Source organism: Mus pahari, chromosome 1, assembly GCF_900095145.1.
Source record: "Mus pahari chromosome 1, PAHARI_EIJ_v1.1, whole genome shotgun sequence".
NCBI classification, from domain to species: Eukaryota; Metazoa; Chordata; class Mammalia; order Rodentia; family Muridae; genus Mus; species Mus pahari.
The window spans coordinates 118,849,461-118,869,937 of NC_034590.1; the positions used below are offsets into that span (position 1 = coordinate 118,849,461).

Genomic DNA, 20,477 nt, shown 5'->3' on the forward strand with positions numbered 1-20,477 from the left:
ATCTATCTATCTATCATCTATCTATCTATCTATCTATCATCTATCTATCTATCTATCTATCTATCTATCTATCTATCTATCATCTATCTATCTATGTATCTATCTATCTATCTATCTATCTATCTATCTATCTATCATCTATCTATCTATGTATCTATCTATCTATCTATCTATCTATCATCTATCTATCTATCTATCATCTATCTATCTATCTATCTATCTATCTATCTATCTATCTATGTATCTATCTATCCATTTTGCACCTTGATTGCAGCTCCTCTCCTCTTCTCCCAGTCCCACCCTTATATACCCCTCTGCTCATTCTCCCCTCTCTTTTTCTTTAGAGGTACTACCCTGCCCTGGCACATTGTTGGACTAAGCACATCCTCTCCCAGAGGCCAGACAAAGCAGCCCGGCTAGGTGAGGGGATCTAAAGGCAGGCAACAGAGTCAGTGACCACCCCTGCTCCAATAGTTAGGGGACCCACATGAGTATCAAGCTGTACATCTGCTACAAATATGCAGGGTCCAGCCCATGCATGTTCTTCTGTTGGTGGTCTAGTCTTTGTGAGTCCCACGGGCTCAGGTTAGTTGACTCTGTAGATATTCTTGTGTTGTCCTCAACCCCCCTCAGCTTCCTCAGTCCTTCCCCCACACTTCCACAAGATTCCTGAGCTCTGCCTAATGTTTGGCTGTAGGTCTCTGCATATGTTTCCATCAGCTGCTGGATGAAGCCTCTCAGAAGACAGTTATGCTAGGCTCCTGTCTGTAAGCATAGTAGAGTATCATTAATAGTGTCAGGGGTTAGTTCTCTTTCATAGGGTGGGTCTTGTTAAAGTTCAGGAATCACCATACAAACCATACGAACATTGATCTCAGTTAAGGAAAAATAGTTTATTAAACTCACACCTGAAGTCTGATCAATCAGGACCACAAAAAATGACTCAGAGCCTAAATGTGGCACCAGTCTGTACACAGGACAGGCTTTTCCTATGAAAAACCAGGTTCAAAAGTTTAAAGGCAAGCAGTGTGAGGTGCAGTGAAGTAGTACAACTATTTGCTAAGTAGGTGGTCCTAGGTGAAGTAAGAGGGGAGGCACAGGTAGTGGGCCGGGGGTTCCAGTCTATTGAAACAACAGAGTCTAAGAAATTCAACCATAACTTTTTGAATTATTAATAACATTCTTCAGTGTTTGTTAAGGTAATAATACCTAAAAAGTGAATGAACTTAATTTCACCTTGTAAGTAATATGGAAACTGAATACAAGATGGCTACAGTTATGTTAAAAGAGCAGGCCTCAACGGGTCTCAAGTTGGGGTGTCATTGGTTGGACATTCCCTCAATCTTTGCTCCATTTTAATTCCTGCACATCTTATAGGCAGGACAAATTTTGGGTTGGAGGTTTTGTGGGTGGTTGATGTCCTCCTCCTTCCTCTGGAAGGAGGGGGTCACTTCAGACTCCATGTCCCCTGCTGCTAGATGTCTCAGCTAAGGTCACTCCCATAGAATTTGGGGAGCCTCTCCCCTCTCAGGTTTCAGGCTCATCCTAGAGATAATTCCCCACATATTTCTCTTCTCTCACCCAGCCCTCCCCACCTGATTCCCACCCCTCTCCCCCTTGTCACTCCCTTTCCTCCCTAGTTCCCTTCCTCCATCCACCTCCAATATCTATTTTATTTCCCCTTCTGACTGAGTTTCAAGCATCCTCCCTTGGGCCCTCCTTGTTACTTCGCTTTGTTGGGTCTGTGGACTGTAGCACGGGTCTCATCATGTAGTCCTGGCTGACCTGGAACTCAACCAGGCTGTCCCTGAACTCACAGAGATCTACCTGCCTTTGCTGAGTTCTGGGATTAAAGGTGTGTAGCACTACACTAAGGTAATTTTTAATTTTTAATAGTTAATGTGTAATTTAACCAGATAATAATGAGAAGGATAATAACCAGTTAAAACAGCACAAAGAGGGCAGGCTGCAATTATGTACCCTGGAAATTCTAATGCTTGGGTGATGGGAATAGAAAATCAGTACAAGGTTGTTCTCAACTACATAGTAATTTCCTGGACTAAGTGAGACCCTGCCTCAGAGACAAAACAAAACAAAAATCCCAAACTTAGTATACAATTTACCTTTTAAAGTATTTAGATTCATTTTGATAAATACATACAAGTGAACTATTGGCCCAGTCAAGGTACAGAATATTCACAGCCTGAAGTCATTGGGTGTCAAGCAAAGCAGAGATTCATAACTGGTCAAAGTGCTGAAGATTAGGGACTATTGAGTGCTCAGTCCAAAGTGGGACATCTACATCACTCACTCCCAAGACCAGGGAGCACCGAGGAAGATGGGGTGGAAAGACTGTAAAAGCCAGAGGATGGAGAGCTCTGTGAAGCACTGTCCTTTGGACAGGCCATGGTCACTACATCATGAACACATAGCAGCTGCGTGAGACCTGCACAAAATGAATACATGAAGACAGGAAGGGACTAGCTAGGAGGGAAGGGGGTCATCAGGAAAGGGGGGGACAAGAGACATTGGTGGGGCTGGGGAGTGTGATTACAGTACATTATATATAGGGAAGAAACTAAAAGTCAGACAAACTACAGAACAGCTTAATGCCCTTAACATCCCCTGTGTTCCTTCCTTGTGGGGCCTCTCCTCACCCCAGCCCCCTGATTGCTGATCAGTTTTCTGTCCTATGTTTATGCTAACTTAGGAATGTTACATAAAGAAACATACAGTGTGGAGCTTGAGGGGTATGACCTCTTATTAATTTGTAAATAACTAAATATTTTGCAGGCAGGACTATTATATTTATATGACTTTTTGTCATTGTAATAAGGTTTTCTTGGCAGGTTGGTGGGGGTGGGGAGGAGGTTTGAGATAGAGTCTCATTATTTGGTCAGTCTAGCATAGAAATCATTTAAAAATTATTTACTCATGTGTATGGGTATTTTGATTGTATGTTTATCTGTGTACCATATGGCTGCCTACTGCTTGGGGATGCCAGAAAAGGGAATTAGGTCTCCCTGGACTGGGTAATACAGTGTAAGCATCTTTTAGGGTGCTGGGAATTGAACCTGGGTCCTCTGGAAGAGCGAGCAGTCAGTGTTCTTAACTGCTGAGCTATTTTTCTTTCTTTCTCTTTCCCTCCCTCCCTCCCTTCCTTCCTTCCCTCCCTCCCTCCCTCCCTCCCTCCCTCCCTCCCTTCCTTCCTTCCTTCCTTCCTTCCTTCCTTCCTTCCTTCCTTCCTTTCCTTTTATTATTTTTTAAATTTTAGATAAGGTTTCTCTCTATGCATGTTTTTCTGGCTTAGAACTGGCTCTGTAGACCAGGCTAGCCTCAAACTGAGAGATCCATCTGCTTCTGCCTCTGGAACGCTGGGGTTAAAGGTGTGCCTCACCATTTCTTTAGCCCTAACCTGGAATTCTTGATCATCTTGCTTCAGCACCTTGAGCAAGAATGCAGTAAGTAGTATTTGTAGTAAGGGCACTAAATTGACAAAGCTAACTAAGAGACCTCTTAGGCTTGTAGTTTTTAAAGAACATCTTTAATAATTTCATACCAATGTATCTCGATCATACCCACCTTCCACTTACCCTGGACATTCCCCAACATGACCCCTTCTCACGTTCACGTTCCTTCTCTCTGCCTCTTCTGTCTTTGGTAACCCACTAAATCCAGTTAGTGCTGCCTGTCGGAGTGCTGACTGGCCTTGTAGGCGTGCTCTGGGAAGTCTTATACAGGTGACCATAGCTGCGGTGCTCCTGAATGCCGTGGTCATGTCATGACAAGAAGACATCTCACGGCATTTTTCTCTGACCTCTGGTTCTTCTGTCATGTTACCCGAGCCTTGGGTGGGTGGGTTGGTCGTGACACAGATGTCCCGTTAGGGCTGGGCGCTCAGAGTGACTTATCCTCAGTACTTTGTTAACTTAGGAGTCTCTCCATTAACTTTTGCCCACTGCAGAACAAGCTTCTATCTATGTGCATAAACACAAATATTTGGAAGGAAATTTGACAACATGCCCATTTATTGATGCAGTAGTAGTAGGTCCCCCGCTAGAGCCAGTGGCCTTCTGAGCTCTGCACTTTTGACCAGGTTTATAGTATCATGCACTTTACAGGTCCCCTTTTTAGATTTATTTCATGCGCATTAGTGTTTTGCATGTATGTATGCGTACTATCTTCATGTATTACCTGCGGAGGTTAGGAGAGGGCATTGGCTGCCCTGGAACTGGAGTTACAGATGGTTGTGAGCAACCATGTGGGTGCTGGGACCTAACCTGGATCCTCTGCAAGAGCAGTAGCACTCTGAACTGTTGAGGTGTCTCTTCAGCCCTCAGTTTGCAGTTTTTAGTCATAGCACGTGCAGGGGTTGGGGTGAAGTTGGGGATGGGGTGGTAGCATGTTCCCTGAAGGTCTGGATCTCAGCTTTGTGAGGTGAGCCAGCATCAGACCTGCAGAGCCTGCATCCACATGGATCTGCCTACTGGAGCTGATTCCGGGGAACTTTTGGCTGCACCTTCTCAACCCGGCCTGCCCTGGTCTCAGGGATTCATGCCATCGCTAATAGTCTGTTCTTGGTTTTGCAGCCAGAACCCAAGCCTGGAGACCTGATTGAGATTTTCCGCCCTATGTACAGACACTGGGCCATCTATGTTGGTGATGGATACGTGATCCACCTGGCTCCGCCAAGTAAGAACACCAGGGCATTCACAGTGCTGGGCCCAGGGACTGGGAAAGGATGTGGGGAGCTGTGGGCAACAGGGTGCCCGGTGCTCTCCATGCTTCTCGATCAGCCATTTGTTTCTAAGTTTGTGTGAAGGCAGTCTGCTGTGTCATGCTGCTTTCTGAGTTTTGTTCCTTGGAGCCCAGTGTGTAAGCCCCTCAAGGTGTGTGAGTGTACAGACCCTGCCCCTAAGGACCTTCAACTTCCAGGCTCCACCCTGAGAACAATCTAATGGCTGGATCCAGCCCTTCTAGATGTAGACGGCCAAGCTCTGCCCCACAGAGTAAAAAGCCCGAGCTCAGAACTTGAAATCCTACCAATCCCCACCCTGGAAATCATAAAGCCTGCCTTCCCCTCAGTTCCCTGCTGCTTCTGGACTGAATTTTTCCCTCCCAACAAATCTCTTGTGTCAGGTTTGTTGTGCAGTGTGACTTTGTAGTATTCCTTGGCTCCTAATGGCCAGGATATCTTTCCCAGCAGAGGTGTAACACCTTTGCTGGGGGACCCTTCCCCCACTGGAACAGAGCTGTAATACTTACTCTGGGGAAACCTTCTCCCTCCCTGAGTAGAGCTGTAACACTTCCATCACAGAAGCCTTTCCCTCAGAGCTGTAACACTTACATTTTGTGCCCTAACTCAGGTAGGCTCTCCTAGTGTCTGTGCTCCCCACTGGGGTCTGAGCCGTACTGGGATTCTAGCCCTCATCTCCAGTCAATACACAACAGACTCACCTTCCAGCTCACCAATCACTCAGCACCCCATCCACCAGCAACAATTAGGTAAGCCTCCTCTTTGGTCACTGCAAATGTATTTCTGAGTCCCAGGAAGTGATCGGCACCTCCTTGGTACTCTTGGAGGTGAAGGTACCCCAGAAACAGAGGTCTTGAAGGCTACGGCTGGCCATCTTCACCTGATCCCATTCCTCCATCCTTGGACATTTTCAGCCACAGTCCACACTAATCAAATCTCCCTGGCACTCACTTTGAGCCCATTAGCAGCCCTCCCAGAACTCATTCCTCAACTCCAGGACTCCCTTCTACCTCCCCCTACCTGGCCTAACCTGGCCCAAGTTCTCCCTTTACAGGAGGTTGCTCGGTGGGTGGCATGGTCAGGGTATGTGTCCCTTTCTTACCAAGTGATCTCTCTCAGATAGAAGAGATGATGGGGTCTCACATCACAAATTCCTCCGCTTTCATTAAAAAGTTCCAATGTATCACCTAGTCTTAGTCTCACCTTCCTCGACATTTACACAGGTCTCACCAGCAACCTTCTCTGTGAGGAGTGCAGATGAGGCTGAGACCAAGCTAGGGCACATGCAGATGAAATCTACCAAGCTAATAAATGTCTTGCTCTTGAATCTCCTGCTTCTTCTCTCTTCCCTTGCATCATTCTCTCTCCCTGGAAGTTCTACCCTCCACTTTCTGCCCAGTGATTGGCTGTCAGATCTTTGTTACAACCAATCAGCAGTGAGATCATCTCTAATACAATTCTAGATTGTCTGTAAGCATACAGGACAGTCTGAACTTCAAGTGTCTGAGCAAGTGTGGAAGGACACATATTTAGAAAATACAAGGCTGATGATGAGTCACAGAAAGGCAAGGCTATAACACCTGTGTTGGGGAGATCTTCCCCTTGCCAGAGCAGAGCTATAACACTTTCATTGGGGAAGCCCTCTCCGTCAGAATTGCAACACAATATTCTCTCTCTCTCTCTCTCTCTCTCTCTCTCTCTCTCTCTCTCTCTCTCTCTCTCTCTCTCTTCCCTCCCTCCCCCTCTCTCTTTTTTAGTTAACCAGGGTCCTCTGTGTGACCCTGGTTTTGGAACTATCTGATGGAACCTGGTGGGCTCGTCAGTAGGTACACAACAGAAGACAATGACTGTCTTGCCCTTAGAATACATCAGTAGACAATAATTCAGGAGGAATGGGTAAAGACTTGTGAGTCCCTTCCCAATCCAAGAGTGACTGTTGACAGGCCAAGTCTTATGTTTTATACATAGGTGTTTTCAATTTTCATATTTTTAAGACAGAGTCTCATGGCTGGGTGGGTGTAGTGGTGCATTCCTCTTATATCAGTACTCAGGAGGGGAGGCAGAGGCAGAGGCAGGCAGATCTCTGTGCTGTGAGTTCAAGCCCTAGTCTAAGAGTGTCCTAGGACAGGCAGGGCTACATAGATCTTGTCTCAAAACAAAACAGAACAAAAGACTGGGTCTCACTATATCATTCTAGATGGTCTAGAAACCTTATGTTAATCCCATCAAATGAGAGTAAAGACCATTACCCAAGATTTTTTTGTCAAATAAAGCAAGCCTTATTTTCTGTCAGATAGGGCTATCTCCATAAAGTGGGGAAGAAAGTATCAAAATATCATGGAGCACAAGAGAAGGTGGGGTTTATGTAGCCACGAACTGCAATGCCGGGCAGGTTTCAAGGGTTGGGAGATTTCCTAGGCATTTTGGTGACATAGGAACTTGGTTGACCATTTCAACATTATGTGGCAGAACATCCTATAATACCATGGTAGAGGTCAGAGTAGAGGGTGTGAAACATGTTCAACTCCAGAATATTGATCAACACCTGGTCAAGTTCAGGTTTTGCAGAACACAGAAATAAACTTAATTTTGACCTTGTAACAAGATGGCTTTTAATCTTATAATGGAGTCAGGCTGGTCCATCACTTATGTATACCAGGGTGGTCTTGAACTCACAAAGATTTGTCTGCCTGTCTCATGAATTCTGGGGTCAAGGGACTAAACCACTATACTGGGTTCAAACATTTTATGTTCTGGAAGAGTTCAGCCTAGTCTAAAACTTCAAGGAAGAGGGGTCACATGGCCTCTGCTCTTTTTCTTCCTGCTATTGCTTGTTGCCGTGTCAATGTTATATTTAAAGACTAGTCCTGTCCTGGTTACTGGGCGCTGTTGCTGCTCCTGGCAGGGAACCAATCTGGTGATGGTCTACTTCCTGGGTTCATAGCTCCTTTCCAGCCATCATACCCAGTACATGCTCATTCCCTGTGGTATGGGTGGCTAGGTGAGGATGCTCTATGCTATGTCAGCTGATGCTCACTGCCCTATCTTAGTTCTACAGAACCCAAGATCCTCCTCTTCTAGTCACTTCACTGTTGCCTCTTCTTATGTATGGATCTTGGCCAGGACTGCCACTACATCCCCTGGGTCTCTTTAGCATCATCTCTAGCTTTTTTTTTTTTTTTCTGGAAGGAAGAACAGCCTCTCTCCTGAGGTCATCAGCCTGGTGAGGTCAAGGAATTACTCAGATGGAATTAATAGTTAGACACTCTTTCCCCAGAAAGATGAGGGAGCTCTGTGCACATGTTTGCAGAGTTAAGAAGTAGTTACAATACAGAAGACTAGCTTCTTCAGGTTAAAGAAACATTCCAATAGCCAGTGGTAGAGGTGCATGCCCATCATCCCAGTAGCCAGGGGTGGGGATGTGTCCCTGTCACCCAGTAGTCAGGGGTGGTGGTGTATCCCTGTCACCCAGAGACGGGGGTGCATGCTTGATATCCCAGTAGCCAGGGGTGGTAGTGTGTGCCCATCATCCCAGCATATGGACTGCAGAGGCAGGAAACTGTTGAGAGTTTGACACCAGGCTGGACTACGTAGTAATTTCCAGATGAGAACATCCTGGATTACAGAATGGGGCCCTGTTTCATCCCTCAACTGACCACCCAGCTACCATAAAACACCACAGTAAATCATGGCGCTTTACTAGTCTTCATCTTGATAAGGACTCAAGGACCACAGGAACCTTCCCCAAAGCCACACTGTGCGCGTCTCACCTGTTCCTATCTTGTTCATCCCTTGTGGATGGTGCTAAGCCTGGATGCCCAGCTGTGGGCTAGCCTTGAACCTCTGTGACCCTTCCCAGGATCAACTCCTCTGTTCTTTGTGGCTCCACAGGTGAAATTGCAGGAGCTGGGGCAGCCAGCATCATGTCTGCTTTTACTGACAAGGCCATAGTGAAGAAAGAACTGCTGTGCCATGTGGCTGGGAAGGACAAGTACCAGGTCAATAACAAACATGACAAGGAATACACTCCACTGCCTCTAAACAAGATCATCCAGCGGGCTGAGAGACTGGTGGGGCAGGAGGTGCTCTACAGGCTGACCAGCGAGAACTGTGAGCACTTCGTGAATGAACTACGCTATGGAGTTCCTCGGAGCGATCAGGTGTGTCGCAGTCCCTGTACCTGACCTTAGGTGTCAGGTTATTTTCCCAACTGCCAGTGGCTGGACCTGAGTGTGGCTAGAGACAGAATTACAAACAGGATGATAGTAGCCTAAGTATATGCTTCCTGTCTCTAAGAGTGACACACTTAGAGGCGGGTGGGGGTGGGGGGAGACAGGAAGATGAGACAGCAGGTCAGACTCCCTTTTTTTTTTTTTTGGTTTTTCGAGACAGGGTTTCTCTGTATAGCTCTGGCTGTCCTGGAACTCACTTTGTAGACCAGGCTGGCCTCGAACTCAGAAATCCGCCTGCCTCTGCCTCCTGAGTGCTGGGATTAAAGGCGTGCACCACCACGCCTGGCTCAGACTCCCTTGTTTTTCAGTGCTAGGGATTAAACCCAGGACACATCACGATCATTCCACCCCTGTGATGATGCTCCAGAGCCTTGGAGGCAAGCTCCGTGAGTCCCACTTTGTAGATGAGGAATCACAAGTTTCCAGAACTCAAGCCATCTGGCTATGGCCATTCATTTCAGCCAACTCATCCTTTTGGGCCTTCGGACCTGTGCCGTGTTTTTTCTGGAAGTCAGATGTAGCTGTGTTGGTGAGAGGCAGAGAGGAGGTTTGATGTGCAGTTTCCTTTACCCAACCTCCCTTAGCAGGCTACAGCTAGCACTGTCCTCAGCCTAGAGGTGGTCCTGCTGTTTCCCCATTTTCTTTTCTGAGACAGGGTCTCTGGATAGCTCAGGCTGGTCTTCTTGCTTTAGCTTGCCCAGTGCTGGGAACCCAGGCAAGTGCTACTACACTCAGTGTTGCACGGGTGAGAGGTTAAGATGTGTGGTTATTCACATCTATGTTTTGAAATCCTTTCTCTTTCTCCTTGACTAATGTGGTAATGGACAACAAGGACTCCCTTCTTTTTCAGTGCTAGGGATTGAGCCCAGGGTCTTGCCTATCATAGCTCTACCACCGAGCTAACCACTCTGCTTCCAGCCCTTTGGGCCCTGTCTTTACCAACTACATGATCTTTGAGGATGTATTTAGTCAGGCCCCCCTCCACTTGGTATAGTACCTATGAGAACTGATTTTGGAGGATTTCATGTGAACTAGAGAGGAATATTCTTTCTTTCTTATTAATTAATTAATTAATTTATTCATTCCATTCGCTGCCCTCCTTACCCCCCCACAGGGTCTCTCCCCCACCCCTTCCTCTTCTTTTCTGAGAGGGTAGGACCCTCCCTGGATATCCCTTCACCCTGGCGCACCAAGTCTCTGCAGGGTTGGGCACTTGAGAAGAGCATTCTTAGCATCCTCACATGGCTGACTCGTAACATGAAGCAGCTGATGGCAGCAGGGACATTCTCTTCCAAAGCTCACTCTTCTTCCTTGGTTCACCCAGGGAGAGGCTGTTGACCTCTCTGGGCCACTGTGACTTAGATGGGGAGACATTTGCTAACAGGGACAGTCTCACCTTCCTCTTACACTGTTTGCGTTGACTGCTGTTTGGTGGTCTGGTCACTGTTCCCTACAGTGAGACAGTAGGCATCTTCCAAAGGGCAGAGTCTGGCTTCTGTCCTCCTGCTCATTGGCTATGACAAGGATATATCCTTGTCAAGGGCAATGGCCATAGAGGAGCAGCAAGCACACTTCTAACTAAGCAGGAGAGGAAGGCCATGTTGCCAGTGTTTGCTGAGCACTCCCGAGGGTGTGAGCCACAGTCCGGCTTTAGTGAGATAGAACAGCCAGCCACTCTGAGGAAGGAAGCTGACAGGGATATGAGTCGAATGTCATTAGTTCCTGGTTCCTGGGTGACTGCAATAACGGTAGTGGCATACTTTTAATCCTAGCACTCCGGAGACAGACAGAGTTCAAGCTGGTCTACAGAGAGAGTTCCAGGATAGCCAGGGCTTCACAGAGAAATCTTGTCTTGAAAAACAAACAAACAAACAAACAAAAAAAAACAAACAAAAGGTAGAAAATGAGTACTCAGAAAGTCTGTCTATTTGCACAAGGCTCAACGCCCTGGATTCAATGACCAGCAACCCTACAATAGTTGTATTAGTTGCTTTTCTTATCACCATAACCAAACACCCAACAAGCTGCAGGTTAAGGAGGGAAGTTTGTTTTGGGGGATGACTGGCGCAACCGTTCCTCACAGTGGGAGAAGGTGTGGTGGTGGGAGGTACTTGCCAGGGTAGTGCAGGTCAGGTGGAGGAAGGGAAATGCTGGTGCACAGGTGGAGGAAGGGGAATGCTGGTGCACAGGTGGAGGAAGGGGAATGCTGGTGCACAGCATTTTTTCACCAGGACTCAGCTAATGCAGTGATGCTGTTCACATCCAGGGCAGTCTCCCCTATGTTGATCCTCCCTGGACAGCCCTCACAGCCACACCCAGAGGTGTGCCTCATGAGTGCTTTAGGCATTTCTTCATCTGAAATCAATCATAATAACACTTCACTAAGAAATGTTGCCTTTAAAAAGATCTTTTATGTGTGAAATGTTATCTACACATAGCACGATGCAACAACAAACAGCATTATAATCCCTGCTGATGTGGCCATCTGTTAGTGGCCTCTGAGCTCCTTGATCACTAGAGGGAATTTAGTTAGGCATGCTTACAGGGATAGAAATTATAGGGGAAAAAAAAGAGATTTTTGGCAAAAAAAATAAGGCTCAAACATTTGGCAGATAACAGTAAAAACAAAAACAAAAAACAACAAAACTTACAGGCTACGTAAATAACAATAACTTTGTCCGTGACAGCATTCTTTTAGCAAACAGAAATAGAACCTGCAGCGTGATGTTGGTCTACTGTGATGCCCTTCCCTTCAGGCAGTTTTGAACAAGTGTTAATTTTCCCTGGACTTCTAACCAGCAGGCAGAACTCAGTCTACCTAAATAAAACTTCGGTTTATTTGTATAGAACCTGTCACCAAGCTATCATACCATGTTCTTAAGTACATATAAAAAGATGTATGTATGTATGTATGTATGTATGATCTGACTGTACCATTTTCTCAGTACCACCAGGACTAACTAGATTCCTTATTAATATCCTAACCACTCTCTTTGTGTACTAAGTGTGACCACAAACAGTGGGGTTATTGTTGTGTGCCTAGACAAAGTATCTTTTGTTTGAACCTGCAGCATCAGCATTTGTTCGCACATTATGGCTTTCAGAAAAGAACGAGGGTTATGTTGTTCCTCCTCCATTATTTGCATTTTACCCCTCCTGATATAGAACTCAGCAAGGAAAACACTGGATAGAAAAGGTGTGTGTGTGTTGTGTGTGTATTCCTGTGTGTCTGAGTGTATGTAGAAGCAAAAAGTCAACTTCCAGTGTCGTTCTGCAGGCACGGTCCCTATTTTTTAAATGAACAAACAATCAAACAAACAAAAACAGTATCTCTTTGATGACTTGGAATTTGTCAACTAGGCTGAGCTGACTGACCAACAGTCCCAGGAAACGGGGTTTTCTCATCTCCCTGCACTTGGGTAACAAATGCATGTCCCCATACTTGGCTTTTTACGGGGTTCAGGGGATCAAACTCAGGTTTTTGTGTTTACAAGTCAAGCACTTACTCACTGTTCCATCTCCCCAGCTCTAGAGATGGGTAACCCCTTAACACCAGGGCTTGAGGCCAGCCAGAAGTCAGACCTCTCTGACTGATAATACCATTCACACTTCCCTCCAAACTAGGTTAACAATGAGGGAAGGCAGGGGATATAGAAGACAGGCACTAGGTAAGAGCCAATGAATAGGGTGAGGGCAAGGGGTTCATTAATGTTGAGTTTTGTTGTGAGATGACTCCAGTGGGCTGTTTTCCTGTTTTCGAGTCTCCAGTACCCAGAGTCTGTTGTTTCTACTTGGCATGGTCCCCAGAAAAGTCTTCCAGGCTTGAGTGGAGGGTGACATTCTGGGAACAGCAGAGGGGTCTTGGAGGCTCACATTTAGCATGCTCATAGTCACTCAGTGCCCTATTCGTGGTTACAATACAACCTGGAATGCATGTGTAGACTTGTAGATCTCTAGAGCTTCTGTTTTATCCTGTCCAGAGAACAGTCACATCTCTGCTGGGGTAAGGGAGGAAGTCCAGGGAACTGGAGGAAGTACTCTCTCTTCCTTTTTACTCCCAGAGGAACCGGGGTGTGTCCATCTGACCTTTTTAGGAGTTTCTTTCCCTAACTAGGGTTACTTCTCAGCTTCTTTGTCCTCACTGAATTATGTTTAAAACAAATGTCCTGAGGGCTGGAGAAATGGCTCAGCCATAAGAGCTAAGCTCACAACAAAAATGAAATGCCTCTAATGAAAAAGAAAGATCTCTGTGGAGCTGGGTAGTGAACTCAGTGCCTTCCCCATGGTAGGCCATTGCTCAACCATAGCTGTTTCCCAGTCCAAACAAATGCTGTCTTTTATTTCAGCTGGGTTTTAGGAGGGAGTGGAATTTGACAAATGTTTAGTTTTTCCCTGCACTCCCTCTTTTGCAATGCTTTTTTTCTTACTCCATAGAAGCACAAATCAGATAGTTTCACATCTGCATTACATAACTACCGTTACCAGTAGAATTTACTTAAGAATAGACAGATGGAAACAGGTACAGAGACTCACGGCTAAACATTAGGTGGAGCTTGGGGAATCTTGTGGACGAGGGGAGGAAGGATTGTGGGAGCCGGGGGAGGGTGTCAAGGACACCACAAGAAAACCCTACATAATTAACTAACCTGAGTCCATTGGGGATCACAGAGACTGAACCACAACCAGGGAGCCTGCCTGCTTCTGACCAAGGCCCTCTGCGCATATGTTACAGTTGTGTAGCTTGGTCTTTATATGGGGCCCGCTGACAGTGGGAGAAGGAGCTGCCTCATCTAAGCCTCAGTAGGAGAGGATGAGACTTAACTGCAACTTGATGTGCTAGGGCTGGCTGGTATCCAGAGGAGCGGGGAAGCGTGGGGCTGGCTGGTATCCAGAGAAGCGGGGAAGCGTGGGGAGAAGATCTAGGAGGAGAGGAGGGAGGGAAATGGTGGCTGGGAAGTAAAACAAACAAACAAACAAACAAATACATAAGAAAGAAAGAAAGAAAGAAAGAAAGAAAGAAAGAAAGAAAGAAAGAAAGAAAAGAAAAGAAAAGAAAGAAGGAAGGAAAGAAAGAAAGGAAGAGCGAATAGAGAGGTTCAGTGGCTCACATTCACCTGGAATCCCAATGCATGGTGGGTAAAGGCAGGGCCAGGAGTTTAAGGACATCTTTGGTGCTGGTTAGTTTTATATCAACTTGACACAAGTTAGAGTAATTTTGGAATGAGAGAACCTCAACTGAGGAAATGTCCCCACCAGATTGGCCTGTGAGCAAGCCTACGGTGTGTTTTCTTGATTGATAATTGGTACGGGAAGGCCCGTTTCTCTGTAGGCATTAACCTTACTGGGCTGGTGGCCCTGGGCGTTAAGAAAGCAAGAGGAGCAAGCCATGAAAACCAAGCCTGTAAGCATAAGCAATGTTCCTCCATGGCCTCCGCACAGGCTCCGGCCCTGCCTTCCCTCAGGGATGGAGCATTAGGGATGGAGCATTACCTGGAAGTGGAAGATAGAACAAACCCTTTCTTCTACAAGTTGCTTTTGGTCATGGTGTTTTATCACAGCAGTAGAAACTGTAACTAAGACCAAGTTTGAGGCCAGCCTGGGCTACATGCAACCTTTTATTAAAAAAATAAAAATAACCCGGGTGTGGTGGCGCACGCCTTTAATCCCAGCACTCAGGAGGCAGAGGCAGGTGGATTTCTGAGTTCAAGGCCAGCCTGGTCTACAAAGTGAGTTCCAGGACAGCCAGGGCTATACAGAGAAACCCTGTCTCAAAAAACTAAAACTAAAACTAATAATAATAATAATAATAATAATAATAAATAAAAATAAAAAGAGACCTGTGGATTAGGGGCAACTATGCCTTGACTCTGATCTCTCGGTGAACACATACAACGAGAACTGTGTGTGGTGTCATGCCTTTAACCCTGGAACTCAGGAGCCAAGGCAGGAGGTCTTGAGTTCAGGGTGCTACAGAGCAAGATCCTGACTCCAAAAGAGAAAAACAAGCGTACAGCAAAACAAACAAACAAACAACAAACACAAGAAACCCCAGCCCTTTAAAGGACTGGGCACCTCCAAGCCTGGCAGGCCGGACACTGGACACATGGCATGAAGTGAGGTCCTTGCTCTCATGGAGGTCATTTTTTTTTAAGTTCTCAATTGCAATCCCTTCCTGACTTTACACTTGCCCACTGGCTGTCCATCTTGACCATCCCGCTGTCATTCCTCTCTCCTTTCCATAGATGCCTTACAGAGATTTGTGTGCTTTAAATAGTCCGGAGCTGCATTCAGGTCACTATTGTGAGTCTGTGGCAATTCCAGGCCAGCTGGTTCTGTCCATTCATTTCCTCACCCAAGCCTCTCCTTCCCACTGCCCCTGCCAGTATTTGTTGGCTCTTCAGTTTGGCCACTGGAAGCGAAGGGGGCATGTGAAGTGACATGAAGAGAGTGACCCTGGTCAATGAAAAGCCTGTTCCCACACTCGTGACTCAGAGCTTGACTCACCCCCTTCTCTGTTGCAGGTCAGAGACGTGGTCAAGGTGGTAGGCATCGCTGGAGTGGGCTTGGCGGCCATGGGCTTCATTGGAGTCATGCTCTCCAGAAACAAGAAACAGAAGCAGTGAGCTGAATGACTGCCCCGTTTTAGGGCTCTTCTTTTGCTAGAGGGTTTGGAGTTTGATTTATAGATTCTACTGCTTTATAATTAGGTTTATTTTCACAACATACAATAAACCAAAAGAAGGGAATTTTTGTGGAGGATGCTACAGTAGCTACCTGGTGTGAAGTCTCTGGAGGGAAGCGCGGGGCTCTGTTCTGGGTAACACGCTTTCCTGGCTGGTCTTTCTGTTTGCTGTGGTACCCTTTGTATTGCAGAAAACAGAGTCCAGCACTGCTATCTCAAATGAAGCACATTGCTGTGTGTCAGATACTGTGGTATGCCAAAGGAGACAGCCTGGGTACACAGAAATGGAAATATCAGATAGTCAGGGATCTTGGCCTAGAACTTGATCCAACATGGCAGGTTGAGACTCAGAAGCTGGAGTTTGTGGATATTCAGTGGTGTGTGAAAGACAAATCCTGTAGCGTTGGGGCTTTAGCTTAGTGATAGAGTGCTTTCCTGGAGTGCATGCAGTTTTAGGTTCAATCCCTAGTGTAATCCCTTTCCACAGAGAAATCCAGGATACACTTGGGTGATCTTCCTAAAGCCTTCTGATTTCCTTCCGTATTACAGATCTGTTCTAGTTAGGTTTCTATTGCTATGATAAAGACTTGAAACAACTTGGGGGAGGAAATGGTTTATTGGCTTACATATCCCTGGTCACAGTCCATTGAGAGAAGCTCAAAGGAACTCAAGGCAGGAACCAAAGCAGAAACCATGAAGGGTGCTGCTTACTGGCTTGCTCACCATGACATACATCTTGTCTGTTGGAGCCCTGGTCAGGATTGAAATGTTGCTCTGTAAAAGCTTTCTCCTGACTTATGCACATCTTGCACAGAATACACATGTGCTTGCTGAGTTACAGCATTGAGAGAATAGTTTTCTTTGGCTCAGGTTCCTTAGGGTTTCATGTCAGTGCTCAAGGCCCCCAAACCCAAAGGACCTAGACCCAAGTTCAAAGGGCAGGTGTCTTGATGCTCCCCCTCCCCCCACATTGTGGCACAAGGTGAAGGAGACACACAATATTCACAATATTTAGATAATATTAATTTATTACCTAAACTAATAATGAGTGGGACAAGAGAAAGAAGGAGAAAAACCAAATACAAGAGAACTAAACAAAAACTTCACTGTCAAACAAGGAAAAACAATCCGGCACCATGGGGAGGGCTCAGAAAGTGGAGGTGTTTGCTGCCAATTCCGTTGACCCGAGTTTAGTCCATGGGATGCACACAGTGGAAGGAGCAAGCCAACTCCCAAAAGTTGTCTCCTGACCTCCACTTATGTACCATAGCATTGGCGCACATATATCTGCATGCAGTACATAAGTAAACACGATAAAAAGCTTTCAAAAACTAGAAGAAAATACAGACTTTAAGGCAAAAATAATTTACTACACAGAGATTGTGTGTAGTATATAATTGAACAAAATGATTACTACACAGAGATAATAAAACAATCTTGATTAAAGTTTCAACTCAATTAAGTATATACTAATTTTAAATTCATTTGCATTTAATAGTCTCAAAGTAGACCATGAATTCTTGGCCAGTAAATTGACAATTTACCATTGTAGTGGGAGATCAAAATGTTATGGGGTCTGCTTAAATCCAACGCGACTCAAATACCAGGTCAATGCAAATGACAAAAATTTGCTGTGACCAAGGTGCTACTGATTGATCAGGGCTGCAGAACAGACTTGGGAGCTGAACTGTGACCTGGAGCCAGAATGTTACAGAGCTTTAAAGCTTGAAAAATCACAAATATCTGGGCCAAGTTATAATTATATTTTTCCACCAATCAGGATTTAGGGACAGGGGCTTTCCTTAGAAACATGCCTTTGTGGTACACTTAGCCTGTTCCCATTGGTTGGGCTATTTAGCTATGGCAGGACCACTTACTGAACATTCATGTCTGAACTTGTCAACCAGGATATCAGTTACCTGTGTATATCTCTCTCTGCCAAACAGGATGACAGTTACCCAGGGAGGTCTTGGGAAATTAAACTTTATTTGACTCCTTTTCAAAATGAAAGTTTTATTTAAAATGGCTTCATTTTGGTTCCTTCTTAGAAAAATACATATTTTTTGAGACTGGAAAGATGGCTCAGTGGTTATGAGCACTGGCTGCTTTTCCAGGGAGCCTGAGTTTTGTTTCCAGACACACGTGGCTGTTCACAACCATCTGTAACTTCAGCTCCAGAGGATCCAGCACCCTTTTCTACCCTCCACTGGCACTGTACACATAGACATACGTGCAGACAAAGCACCCACACACATATAAAAACTTAAAAAAAAAGTAAATCTTCTAGGACCTGGTTAAGCAACATAAAGATGTAGAAAAGTTTAAAAAGTTGTCAAGAAGCAGTTTCAAAAGACATGCAGTGTAACTGGGAGACACAAGGTCTAACAACATACATAACACATTTATAAAAAATTGATGATACACTGGTGCAGTGGTTTGAAAAAGAATGGCCTCCATAGGCTCAGACAGGGTTTCTCTGTGTGCCCTTGGCTGTCCTGGAACTTGCTCTGTAGACCAGGCTGGCTTTGAACTCACAGAGATCTGCCTGTTTCTGCCTCCTGAGTGCTAGGATTAAAGGCCTGCACCACTTCCACCTGGCTAGGCTCTTACATTTTAATGCTTGGTTATCAGAGAGTAGCACTACTTGAGGGGACTGGGAGGTGTGGCCTTGTTGGAGGAAGTGTGTCACTGGGAGTGGGCCTTGAAGGTTCAAAAGCTCAACCAAGCCCAGTGTTGCTCTCTTCCTGCTGCCTATGGATCAAGATGTAGAACTCTCAGCTACCTCTCCAGCACCATGTCTGCCTGTGTGCTGCCATGCTTTGGGCATGATAACAATGGACTAAACCTTCAAACTGTTAAGTCAGCCCCAATTAAATGCTTTCCTTTATAAGAGTTGCTGTGGTCATGGTGTCTCTTCACGGGAATAGAACACCTGGTGTCTTGGTGTTACAAATGGCTGGCAGGGTGAGGTGGGGTGGGGGTGGCTCTTTTGTTCTTTCATGATAGAAATCACAGAGAGGCAAGATCCAGCTTTCAATGTTGGGGATCCTTAGATTCAGAGGCTGAGTTTCTAAGCCCAGAGGCAGATAGCTCTAATCCCTGATTGTAAGCTTTCGGAGTCAGAGACGCGCTGTTCTCAGGAGAGGGTCACTGCTAGAGGGTCACCGCTGTGGGCTCGGGGGGCCACAGCCACCGAGTCGCTGGCATTTTGAAGTTCCTATCTTCACTGGAACTCTTCAAACTCTTCTGTGACCTGGCATCAGATCTCAGAAGTTGAGGTGTCAGCGCCCTATGGTCAGCCTCCTGGTGTACATCTCTAGCCACAGGTATAAGAGACCTCTATTGCTGGTGACTCCGCAGAGTTCTTCAGCTGCCTCCAAACAGTGGTGGCTGTTGATGTCACTGGAAGTCCCAGTGTTCTGCTTGTTTCTGTAGCCAGACCAGCTTTCATTCCATGTTAAAGAGCACAAGTAGACAAAAAGCCTATCCTGGAGACTTACTATGGAAGAAAGAAAGGCCTCTCAATGATCCCGAAAAAACAGGAAAACAAGCTATTTTTGTAGCCAGAAAAGGGGCAAGGCACATTTGTGGATGCTTCAAAATTCCCATCCATCACTTAATGGTACCTAGTTCCAACCACTGGCCCTGCATAAGGACCAATCACAAGATTTCTGGGAGTTCTCTGGAGCAAGGCCTCCTGCAGTGGCAGCTGTACCTCTCATAACTGGAGTGCAGTTACTTCAAGTCACCATATGTCTGGCTGCTATATTGTGGTGACTAGTCACCCAGAGAGGTGTTGCTTGGTTGACAACTCGCCATCCAAAATATCTGGTACAGGGAAGTTTCTGACATTTGCCAATTAAAGGGTAAAATATGCCAGGCTGCCAACAGTCTAGCTTATCTGAAAGAAAAGTATACATGAATGGTGGTTACATTAGCAGNTTATAATTAACAACAACATTCCTAGCAGTATTTGACAGTGTCTCAGATCATTGCTCAATACTTTATAGGATGTTAGGTTATCCTGTGTCTTGGATTGGTAACATGGTTTAGAAGTTAAAGGCACCTGCTACCAAGCCCGCGGACTTGAATTCAGTCCCTGGGACTGTTGCATAACAGTCTCCTTCAAAACTGGAACACTCCACTCCGCAGGGAAGCTTTTTAAGCAGGGAGGTCACTATTTAAAATAGCTTCAGGAAGTCCCTGAAACTGATCAGACTCATTAGGTCCCAGAGTAGGCAATAAAACTGCTGAGAGTCACTCTCAAACAAGCCAAGGTGCAAAGAGGGTTCTGACAAGCAAAGCTAGAGACTGAGATGAGACCAGCTGCCTGCAAGAAGCAGAAACCAGCTGAGCTGCCTGGAAGGGGTTTAGACAAACTGAATCACTTGGAAAGGATATTTTTCAACCTGGTGAACTGCTTTCAGGCTGTGGAGTGAGCTCCAGGTTCCCAGCTTTTGTGAGCTATCACCTATGCTGGGGTGGGCCTTGGTGATACGGCTGTCACTCGGTCATTTCTGCTCCTCTAAGTAACCTTTCACCCATATTCCTATAATTGGTTCACCAAGTTGGACTTCAGTGGTATCTGTACTTTGGTCTGTTGTGGTCTCCCTATCTGGGATGAGTAGACATGTGTATAGCATCTCCCCAGGAAAAATTTTGATGCACAGCAGGAATCTATGCAATGAGAGGAGAAAACTGACTCCCAAAAGTTGTCCACTGCACTGTCAACAAGACAAAAAGGCCACCAACAGATTGGGAAAGGATTTTTACCAATCCTAAATCTGATAGAGGACTAATATCCAAT

General features: G+C 45.8%; 1 protein-coding gene across 1 annotated transcript in view; it reads left to right on the top strand.

Annotated features, from left to right (window-relative positions):
- The window catches only part of LOC110336749 (HRAS-like suppressor 3), a 31,158-nt gene extending 14,413 nt beyond the window's left edge, over positions 1-16,745 (top strand). Inside the window, exons 3-5 of the mRNA XM_021219484.2 lie at positions 4,590-4,692; positions 8,648-8,916; positions 15,510-16,745. Of these exons, the coding sequence (XP_021075143.1) occupies positions 4,590-4,692; positions 8,648-8,916; positions 15,510-15,611 (474 nt within the window). The 3' untranslated portion in view covers positions 15,612-16,745. The remainder of the gene's footprint in view (positions 1-4,589; positions 4,693-8,647; positions 8,917-15,509) is intronic.
- Positions 16,746-20,477: the final 3,732 nt, after the last annotated feature.